This window comes from Glycine max, chromosome 14 (genome assembly GCF_000004515.6).
Source record: "Glycine max cultivar Williams 82 chromosome 14, Glycine_max_v4.0, whole genome shotgun sequence".
NCBI lineage: Eukaryota > Viridiplantae > Streptophyta > Magnoliopsida > Fabales > Fabaceae > Glycine > Glycine max.
In genome coordinates this window covers 48,221,610-48,232,698 of record NC_038250.2, presented here as the reverse complement: position 1 = coordinate 48,232,698, position 11,089 = coordinate 48,221,610, and the positions used below count along the sequence as shown (strand labels likewise).

The 11,089-nt window shown below is 34.2% G+C and overlaps 3 protein-coding genes across 4 annotated transcripts; all 3 read right to left on the bottom strand.

Annotated features, from left to right (window-relative positions):
- Nucleotides 1–1,377: 1,377 nt before the first annotated feature.
- Nucleotides 1,378–2,404, bottom strand: LOC100782663 (NDR1/HIN1-like protein 6). Its single transcript, XM_003544903.5, has one exon. It carries the CDS (start codon nt 2,298–2,300, stop codon nt 1,518–1,520), a length of 783 nt encoding a protein of 260 aa, XP_003544951.1. The 5' UTR covers nt 2,301–2,404; the 3' UTR covers nt 1,378–1,517.
- Nucleotides 2,405–4,243: 1,839 nt separating this feature from the next.
- On the bottom strand, nt 4,244–7,983 carry LOC100805280 (dentin sialophosphoprotein). Of its 2 annotated transcripts, none has more exons than XM_006596425.4 (3): nt 6,247–7,983; nt 4,987–5,857; nt 4,244–4,390 (listed from the first exon to the last, which is right to left on the bottom strand). In XM_006596425.4, the coding sequence occupies exons 1-3, from the start codon at nt 7,495–7,497 to the stop codon at nt 4,383–4,385; spliced, it is 2,130 nt and encodes a 709-aa protein (XP_006596488.1). In that variant the 5' UTR covers nt 7,498–7,983; the 3' UTR covers nt 4,244–4,382. The 2 variants fall into 2 exon arrangements, with proteins under 2 accessions (XP_006596488.1, XP_025981281.1); XM_026125496.2 differs by lacking the exon at nt 4,244–4,390 and adding an exon at nt 4,456–4,881.
- Nucleotides 7,984–9,707: 1,724 nt separating this feature from the next.
- On the bottom strand, nt 9,708–10,848 carry LOC100782126 (deoxyuridine 5'-triphosphate nucleotidohydrolase). The gene is made up of 3 exons (XM_003544902.5): nt 10,458–10,848; nt 10,287–10,378; nt 9,708–10,171 (listed from the first exon to the last, which is right to left on the bottom strand). Exons 1-3 carry the CDS (start codon nt 10,775–10,777, stop codon nt 9,924–9,926), a joined length of 660 nt encoding a protein of 219 aa, XP_003544950.2. The 5' UTR covers nt 10,778–10,848; the 3' UTR covers nt 9,708–9,923.
- Nucleotides 10,849–11,089: the final 241 nt, after the last annotated feature.

Below are 11,089 nucleotides of genomic sequence, written 5' to 3'. Positions count from 1 at the left end.
CGTGTACAAGACTACAAGAGAAGAGTGATGAGAAGAACTACACCCTAGTTAAACGTAAAAAAAGTGAGGCTAGTAATTCTATTGAAAAATTATTAACACATCAAGATTCAAAGGACACGTTTTTTTACCATAAAAAAAGGACACCTTTTTACCTCGTTCAATAGTTTGCCTCGAGTTTAAAAGTGAATGCTAAGTCAACGGGAATTTGTAGCCTAGCCTGGATAATTATATTTATGGATTTAATTGAAATATATTATTTATAGTGCAAGCTTTTTACATTATTATTCAATCCTAAATTATCATTTAAATTAAAAATTATTCATTTTTGTCGTTATCAGTCATGTATAAGGTATTTTTTAATTGGTTGATAATGTAAAAAAAATTAATAAAATATCAAAATCAAACTTGTTAATTAACGTTGCGTAAGTTTTGTCATAGTTTACCGGTTGATGATCCATTAACCATGCCAATAAATTGAAAATGGACTAGTTTTTGTGGCAGCGTAGCTTCTTTTTTTTCCTGAAGAAATTGATCTTGTGTGAGTATCCTAATTCTTACGTTTGCATCGTATCTTTAAGAGAATGTTTCTATTTGCTGAACTAAGATTTTAAGCCGGGTAATGAAGATAGGTAACACATCTTAACCAATATATCAACAATTACCTTGATAAAAATTATAAATCGAATATTAACACAATCTGATACTAATAAGATGAAATAATAGAATAGATATACAAGTGATACAAGTGTCTTTTCATTAATTAATTTAATTCACTTTTGACTAAGATTAGCAGCCTTAAGCTATTCATATTTTTATTGTGTTCGTCAGGCTTTTGGATTAAATAAAGGGTAGTCCGAATCAGTGTACGAAACGAGGTGATATCTACTACAGTATCTTGTTGATATATCTAGTTGTATACTTTAAGTTACCTAACATCAAATTCAGTTGTTAGAATTAATTATCTCTGATTAGAGAAATCAATTTAAAAGTGTAAAACAAAATAAAAGAATGAAAACAAGTACGCGGCTTCTCTTATTTCTTGGACATTGAGTTAGAACAGTTAAAACAAAGAGTGCAAAATCGTATTAATGTTAAACCTTTGTTAAAAAAAATTCTCTTCATGCCAAGGAGGCGAAAACCATTTAAAGTCGTGAAATCAACACTACAAATTTACATTTTATCTTTGACATAAACATACGAAAAAATATCCAAAAAATTGTTAGCTATTTCATGTGATTCCAGATCTAGTCTATAAAAGTTTAACAATATTCAGCATTAAACTTGCAGAATATCAATATATGCTATATATAATATGTAAGAAAACTGACTGAAAAACCAGAATCAAAAGTACAAGAACAGTATCTCAAAGTGGTGATGTAAATAAAGAAATATCCATCTAAAAAGAAATCTCAATGAGAGACAATGAAAGAAATAAAAAAATTAAATAGTAACAAAGCAATTAGCATATCCTCCTATAATGAATATGCTATATAATGATACAAAATAAAAATAAAAAATCACAGCCTAAACCTGAATTTACAACTACTACTCTGAATTCTAATAGAACTATTAGCACTAAGGCTATCCACCACAATCCTGCACCTAACCCTGAACTTGATTTTGAACAGCTTCAACTTCCCAAGCTTGATCCTCACAGGCTGCTTCACCCTCAAATTAAGAGGCACATTCCCAGTCTCTTGCAGCTGATTCTGAAGGGTATTTTGCAAGCCGGTAGCATCCTGCGTTTTCCCCGTAAGAGGGATACTAAGAATCGTTGTGTTGCGGTGACCTTGATAGAATTTTGGCAAAGACCCTTCACATAATTTTGTGTCCATGTACCAAGCACTTATGTGGCTGCCACCCCTATAGTCTATTCCAATCTTCTTGTTGGGGTTTCTGGCAGTGATTGTCAAGTTGAATGTCACTGATAAACTGTTGTTGTCTGCAAGATCAAAGTTTGTGACTTTAAGTTCATCCACTGAGTACTTTGGAAGCTTTGGTCTGAAGACAAGGTATAGTATTCCAATAGTGATGCCAATTGCCACAATCAGAATCAGCAATATGCTAATTAGCCAACAGAAGAACCTGCAGCAGCAGCTTCTTCTTTTCTTTGTTGGTGGCTTGGTGTGCTTCACAGGAATGTGTTGCTGCTGCTGTTGTTGTTGTTGTTGTACTACTACTACTCTTTGTGGATCACCAGCATCAGATTTTGACATGCTCCTTGGCACCAATGGTGCTGAAGGGTGGTTTTGTGCCTCAACATCATGGTGCACAGGGTGAATTTTCTGAGGGTCTGCCATAATATCAATTTGGTTTAGGACAATTAATCTCACAAAGAAGCTGTTACGTTTGAAGTTTTGTTTTGGTTGATTTCTATTTTCCCTTTTGTGTGGTGTTAATATATATATATATATATATATATATATATATAGAAGGTTGACATGAACACGTTTTGGTTGGAGCAAGTCTTGAAGTAATTAATAATGGTTGAAGCCTTGAAGCTTCCCATTGTTGACTTGAATGGCCAAAAGTGTAACTATCTTTAGGGTGAGTATTGATGTTCTCATTCACATGTCATGCATGTAGGGTGAATTTCAATGTTTGTGTCTTTTATAAATACTAAAACAATGCCGCCGAAGGTTCTTTTTTTAATTTCTTGGTTTTCCATTAGGGTTCTGTGTGCATGACGTAAATATGTTATTTATACTTTCTAGACATTTTTTTTATTGTATAGTCAATTACTCGGTTACATATACAAATCTAAGGAAAAAGTTCACACCGTATACGCAAAATTGGGGTAGATACTAGATACGTAGGAGGAAAAAGAGAGATGAGAAGAAACATAAAAGAAGAGAAAAAGTAAAAATATGATAATGATTATACAAAATCTATGGACGATGTTGTTTTCTCTCACAGCAGTGTCATGTATCTCGTACGTAATGTAATGATATATATACTTTATTGTTTTAAAAATAATAAAAAATGTGGCTAATTTATTGAGTGAGATTAGGTTGTTAAAAAAAGTAGTAATTGATTATTCACACGTCTTTTATTTAATTTAAATACCCTTTTCTTACACTTTTTTCTTTATAAAAAGAAGGAAACATAATTTTTCTCTTTTTAACAAAGGAAAAATGTGCGAGGAGAGGTATATACAAATGTATGAAATAATTTTATTTAAAAATTTATTATAATGGAAGTACCAATTACTCTTTTATAGTTATTATGTTAAAGAAATAACCATTTAAAAGAACAAATAGCGTGTTAAATCAGGCACATAATAAAAAAAATTTGGAACTCAAATAAGGTGGCTAGTTATTATATTCTTATTATTTAGAATTGTACTAAAAAAATTTGAATAAATTTCAGCTAGATTTGAGAATATTTGTTAAATGAAATGAGAAGTCACTCGATTATCTGAGTATTAATAAACACGATAAACATGAGAAATTATTATAATAAAAAGTTTGATAACTAAGTTCTTGTTTCTTCAAAATGTATTCTTCTATTTTTTTTATTACATTGGCATCTATATATTTCGTATGTTACAGTATTATGTTTTAACGTTTTGTTACATATCCTTAAAGTATCTTTTCTACTATTGAATAAAACATAAATATATTTATTATCTTTCAAATATAAATAATAATATTTTATTTAATTAGTAATTAAAAAATTATCATGATGATTGATTAATAGGGTTTATAATTTTTTTATTCCAGATAAAAGAAGGATTTTAAACTTTAAATTGAAGGCAGTAGTAGTCAATGACTCGTCTGAAAAATAGGTTATTATGAAGATGAAAAAATTCCTTAGTTTATAAGCCATTGTTTTTTTCTTTTTTATGGAGTTTATATGCCATTGTTGAATAAAAAGAAGTAGCCGTATGCATATTGTTTTACAGTTTGAAACGGAACATCATAAAATGTTTGATAAATTAATCTCAAATTCCATTCACCAATATTTTGCGTTCTCCTTCTGTTAAAATATTATCTAAAAATTTAGTCACCATCGTGTAATACTCACCAATAATTTGGTGAGTAGGTTAGCAAACCCAATATATATATATATATATATATATATATATATATATCACAATACATAATTGTTACAGCATCATATAAATCATTTACAAAATAACATCGTACAATTAGTTTATAGTCTAAATATTTGACATTATTCTTCTTTTTTTTTTTCCTTGACTTGAACGAAAAGCTGAATTGTCCCTCCAAAGTCTGAAGTCTCAACAACATAAGTATCACCTTTTGCTTACAAGTAAAACGTTTCCTTTCACATAAAGAGGTTAAGTTTAGACGGTTTCTTGCGTAATTTACACATATAATAGTTGTTTCGCCCTAGATACGCGTATGTTCAAAAGACCGTCAAAGCCCTGAAAGCCATAAACTATCAATACAAGTTTTAACGAAACAACTATAATTCTATAATGTGTAAATTCTATAAACAATAGAAGGATGCACCTATCAATTCTATAATTTTAATTTAATAGTGTTTTGACTTATGAAATCATTCAGCAAAAACTTTAGGTTCTGTAGTATCATGGATGTTAATTTAATAGAGTTTGAGCAATCACTGCTTTTTCCTTGCGGAGCAACCTTTTATGTGTTAAATATAATGTGTTTAATCATAATTGGTTCAACGAAGTTCAAAAAATCTTTTAAACATTGGTTTAATTAAGTTGATACACAAATTGAGTTTGTAATCTTCCAAATTGCCTATTCCAAAAAAATTAGAGTATAAACATAATGTCACCGCACACAACACAAGTTTGGGAAGAATGACAAAAATTGTTCATAAACAGAACAAGTAACATGGTAAAGATGAGTTGAATTTGCCTTGATGAAACAAGAAACAGTTGCAAGTCTGCAACTCCAAACAGAAGAAATGTCAACACCTCATTGAATATCTAACATACAACACAAATGGTGAAATTCATGTTTCAATTTTCATCATCACACACACACATACCTTTGTTAGAACCAAGCCTGCCACGTCCAATGCCACTGCTGTGCTCATGATCACACTCTCTCCTTTTGCTGTTCAAGCCCTTCTTCTTCTTGGCTTCAGATGACAAACTACATCCCAATTCTAAGGGGGTTTTCTGATCCTCCTCCTCCTCTCTGAAGCTCAATCTTGAAGAAGTCCAGCAATCTGTGGAGTCAGCAGAATTTGGTTCCCATGAAGAACAGGAAATGTTGTTCCCCCAATGATGCTGTTGGCCACTGCTACTCACAGTGAAGCTGTTGCTTCCTGAAGACTCTTGGTCCTCCATCATGTCTACTACCCCACCACCTCTTTTCACTGTTACATACTTGTGCAAGCTTGGTTCCATCACATCATCACTGACAGCTACTTCAGATTCCACAAAAGGGTCCTTGTTGGAACTTGCCACTTTCTTCCCATAGTACTCATCCCTAATGGATTGCTGAGTGGATGGACTTCTCTTGTCCTCAGTGAAATTTGAACTGGTGGTGGAGTTGAGATCAGCAACAGCTTCAAGGATGGAGCATGCCTTGTTGAGACAAGCTGGGAGAGAAATAGAAGATTGCTGTTGTTGTGTGTTCTTTTGATGGAAGTTTTGGATGTCCTCAAGTAGTAGGGAGGCATAGGAGTTTGTAGGATTCACCACAGCTTCAGGATTGCTGATGTCTAAGTCTCTAGATCTTCTAGAAGATCTGCTTCTTGTTAAGCCTTGAGGTTTAAGGTTGTCAACCCCTGATGACACCACTGTTGTCTTCACAACAGCACCAACAGGCAATGAAGACTCTTCCTCATGTTGCTCCTTTGTCTTGCAATCCACACTCATTCCCTTCTCCAATGCAACTCTGCCATTTGGTTTCTGCAGTGGGAAAGGGAAAAGATCATCTTTAATAACATCATTAACTAATGATATTTTTTCCCTATCTAATATTAGTTAATGTAATTAGGACAATGATTTTTAGGCTTTCATAATTACCCTTAGGCCAATGATTTATGCTTTCCTTATAATTGCATTAAATAAATAGGCTAATTTCATTTAATCATTATGCCAACAATGATTTAAACTTTCTTAATTACCCTTATGCCAATAATTTACGCTTTCCTAATTACATTAAATAAATAGGTCAGCTAATGATTACAACAAACAATGATAACAAATCAATATTCCTCAATAATAACACAATGACATCAATGCTCATTGCTTAATCACATCAAGAACAAAATTCTTTCCAGCTACTAAGTGCATACCTGAATGGCTTCTCCTTCAATCTTTGGCTTGTTCTGTTGCACCTTTCTATTAGTATCAACCTCACTGAGAGGGTTTCTTCTGTAAGGAGATTGTTCAGCTTTCCTTGAAGAGTTATGATCCACCTCACTCTGAGGGTTTCTTCTGTAAGGAGATTGTTCAGCTTTCCTTGAAGATTTATGATCCACCTCACTCTGAGGGATTCTTCTGTAAGGAGATTGTTCTGCTTTCCTTGAAGAGTTATTACGACTAAGAGAAGGTTGTTGTTGGTGCTGCTGATTCTCATTTAACACTTTATCCCTTCCCACATTCCCATTAACTCTAGCAGGAGATTGAGCACGTGGTGATGCAGTACCCCTTGAACCAGCATCACCAACATTCCTCTTAACAGTGATCCTCTTGGCGCCAGATTCTCCACCACAATTGTTACTCTTATCCATAACCAAAGATGAAACAGTGGCTGGAACAGACACCATTTTCCCAGGCCTAGAACTTGTGTTGTTGTTGCTTGCATTTGTAGTGTTGGTGTCAGATGATCTTCTACCAGGAGATCTACTCACTCTCCTTTCTCTGCCACTGGATTGGTCTCTTTCCCTACTTGGAGTCCTTCTCCTTCCCTGAGACCGCCTCGGGGATTGGTGGTGGCGGCCGCTCTCTGAAGCAGCCGCCGCCACATCATTCTCCTCCCTGCCATTGCCATTGCCCTTGGACTTTCTTTGGTCATCCTCAGCAGAAGTAGTGTCATTGTCACAGTGGTCAAAATCAAAACTTCTCTTGGAGCCTGAGTACTTTCTCCGAGAAGAGCTTCTGCTGAGCCTCCCACACTGGATCAGAATTTCATCCACCTCATCTTTTGTGCAGCTTGAAGTCCTCACTCCCACAACACCAATGCTTGGTGTGGATGGTGCAATAATCTTATTAACAACCATTGTTTCTTCATTGGTGAAAACCCCATCACCTTGTTGTGGAGCAATGCAAGGTGATGGGGTCTTGGAGGTTGCTGTTTTTTCCCTTTCATCATGGCTCTTCCTGTGTTTGATGATGAGTATCTCTTTCTTCACTTCACCTTCATCTTGTGGTGCTGATTCTGAGCCTTGTTGTTTCTCTTGCAGTGTCTTGTTCTTGAGGCTCACTTCTGGCTCAGTGGGTTTGGACAAGGTGACAGTGACACTGTTCTCAGAATTCCTATGCTGAGAATCTGACTTGTTGGGTGAGGTAGAGGACCCATTCTTCTTGCTCAAACAAGTACCCATAAGGAGCTAGAGAATGGGTGGTAAATGACAAAGAGAGAAATAGTTGAAGAAATGGAAGGAGTTTAAGGAGATATTTGAATTTCAATTAGATTAGATAAAGAGAGAGCAGAAGAAAAAGGTTGTGATTTGTGCAAAAGGGAACGTTGTCCAAGAAGCATTTTAAAAAAAATATATTAAATTTAATGAGAGGGGGAGAATGGGAGAGAGAAGAGAGAGAGAGAGAGAGAGAAATTCAAATTTTGACGAAGAACTAGAAGCATATGCAAGGTTGGAGAGTTATGCAGTGTGGTGTGGTGTTGTTGTCTGACCCAGATGACCCCACTTAGTCACTGCCTTCAATTTCATAACTTTTTTAAATTATGTGCAAAACAATTTGGATCTTGACTGCAGATACCAGATGGGTATCTCCAACGTAACATTTTCTGTTTGTCCTTCTCTCTCAGGATTCAAATTTTGTATAAAATAACGGCTAAATTCGTTTGGATAAACAAACAGTAAACCTTGAAAGTTGCCAGTGTTTTGTATTATTATACAGTTAAAAAAAAATAAGCAAAAGCTATATGCTTTTGGATTCTTCTTGGTATTTGGTTTGGGCCATGAACCAGAATGTTCACACTCACTCACATGGACATAATTTTACCAGCATGCTCTTGTATGCATTTTTTCAAAATTAACCCATCCAAAATGTAACATTTAATAACAATTTAGTTTGAAGGACTTATAGAGTGTATTTGAATTGGCTTCAAGATCAGAAATAATTAATTTATTTTCATGGTAATAGAAGTAATAAATAATTTTTTTATAGTGTCATTATAATTTTCTGGAATAAAATTAATTTTTGTGGATTATCTAAACACGTTATTAGTTAATTCTTTGAACACGCCACTTTACTGCGCCCAAATATTTATTTCATTCAATTGTTATCTTCGATCACTTCAATCTCTTGGATGCATGCTCTCTTTGTTTCCCACTAACAAAATGCGAGAAAATATTGACAGAATTAGATATCTCCAAAACAGATTGATGTTGTAAGAAATATGTTATGCTGTATAATATTCCTTTAGAGTATTTGTTTTTGTGTGCTTTATTTTTTTTTTATTATTATTCTGTGAGTTGTTTTGCGTACTTAGAGGTTAGGTTAACTTTGATACAGGTATTATAATTGGATATGTTGATGAGCGATCTGTAAATTCAAATTTGAAAAGATTATTATTTTTTTGTTCTATAAGAAAAAATTTTACAATTTTGTTTGTCTTGTTTTATCCTACACATTCATGTGAATGACAGAACAGGGAATTACAGTATCTGCTTTTAATGCTATAGGATTCCATTTTTTTTTAAGTAAAAAAAAAAAACAATAGGAGAAATCGTGAAAGGGATTACGATTTGTTTGTTAGAAGTCGTGAAATCATATATCACTTCATTGATTTTATATTTTCTGAAACTGAACACAAATTGAATTCTTTTTTTTTTCCATTTCATTTTGACACAAAAAAAATTGAATTCTAAGAAGATTTCACGGCAACGGCAGGCAACGTATTAAAGTGGATGCACTTTATACTTCATGGTGCACTTGTCCCTTGGATCGTCTTTAACTCTTGATTTCTTAATTTTCATCCTTATATTTTATTTATTTAATGTATAACTTTGATTCTTTCATTTTAAAAATGAAAATGCAAATTAGTGATTAATATATGCTAACTTTTCATTTTAAATATTTATTTGCTTTGTTAATGAGTAAAAATTATCGTTATTTATTATGAGCAGCATTGATTTAATGTAAATAAAAATTAAATTCGTCAGTTGATTATAAGAAACTGTTATATCTTATTTCTTTCTTCTGTAAGGATAAGTTTATCCAAATCATATACTGATTTTAACTTGTGAATACATTATATTTTCTTATTTTTCTCCTCGTACAAATAGTTGCTTACTAGTTTTGTTGGGAGTTGAGAAGTTGGAGCCGAGAACACCATACAATTCTATACATGCATCAACTTGAACTTGCATAGTAGAAGCAACAACCAAAATCAATTTGCTGTGTTGCGTTAAATGCCACATTTTGCCCTTTAAACGCGTATTTGACAAATGTATCAAACACATTAATGATTTTGATGTGGTTTTCGTCGTTCTTGCATATTAGTATTACAACCACATATTTCACACACAATTTTCTTATAATAAGATACACAATCTTACTGAACAACATGTTTAAGACAATAATAAAATTAATTATCTTGTTCAATAAAGTTTTCTAGCTTTGAAAGCATTTACCTAATACCTACTGCCATTCCCCGATGACCAAATCAATACCATCATAACTTGGACACACACAGAACACTAACAAGCCAAAAGATAAAGACAGGTTCTTCATTCGATTACACCCACCAACTGCTCTACAAAATTACCAAGAGAACAGAACAAAATCAAACACCGGTGGATCCAAACCCACCTTCACCTCTAACAGTCTCATCCAAATCCTCGACCTCTGTAACAACATTCGGTGTCACAATCTTCTCAATGATAAGTTGCGCAACCCTGTCCCCAACCTTCACCTCAAAATCCGTGTCCGAATGGTTGAAAAGTATAACCCCAACCGGACCCCTGTAATCCGCATCTATCACCCCCGCACCCACGTCGATCGAGTGCTTCCACGCCAACCCCGAACGCGGCGCTACAAAAATCAAAAACTAAATTTAAAAAAAAAATACAAAATAACTAAAAATACCTTCATGTTGCGACCGCAATTTAAAACAGAAAACCCTAAATCGAAGAGAAAATTTTTTTACCAACGCGAGCATATGTGCCCTCTGGAATCGCGATGCTGATGTCAGTGGCCACCAGAGCCTTCCCTCTCGCCGGGACCTTCGTCTCCACCGCGCTACAAAGAAAATTTAATAAATTAATTATTAAATTTTTTTTAATAAATAAATGTAGTGAGTGAGAGAAAGGGTTTATACCTAGAGAGATCGTAACCGGCGGAGAGAGGGGAAGCCCTAGAGGGCAAAACGGCCTTGTCGGAGAGCTTCTTGACGCGGAGAAAGGGAGCGGTTGCGGAAACGTCGCCGTTTTGGTGGAGCTTTGGGATTTTGAGCAATGGCTCGTGTGAGCCATTGGTGGCGTGGGACTCTGGTTGAGGCTGGGCCATTGAAGAAACTCTGTGGTGAATGGATAAATTTGACGAGAGAAATGGAAATTGAAGGTGAGGGTAGGGTTTATATAGAGGAAGAGGAAGAGAAATGGCGCGAAATGTTCTCATGGCACTGAATTTTCCCGCCATTTTATTTCCGTAGGGTTTGAATTGTCAATCAAAAACGAGAATGTACCATCCATACAACAGTGTCAGAGTTCATCCCTCCAATTAAATTGCCTTTGCATTTTATATAACTACTAAATTGTACTTTTTTGCGTGGTCATTTTTATTTATATTTTATCTGCCATTTATTTAATGCTTAAATCCTTTCATCAATTTTATTTCTTCTTTTTTTAAATGAAATTATTTTCTTTATAGATAGATGCCGACTATGTGGTTATGTATGTTATACAGATGTAGATGACCCGTGTGGATAAACTAAGGGTACATTTTGATTTA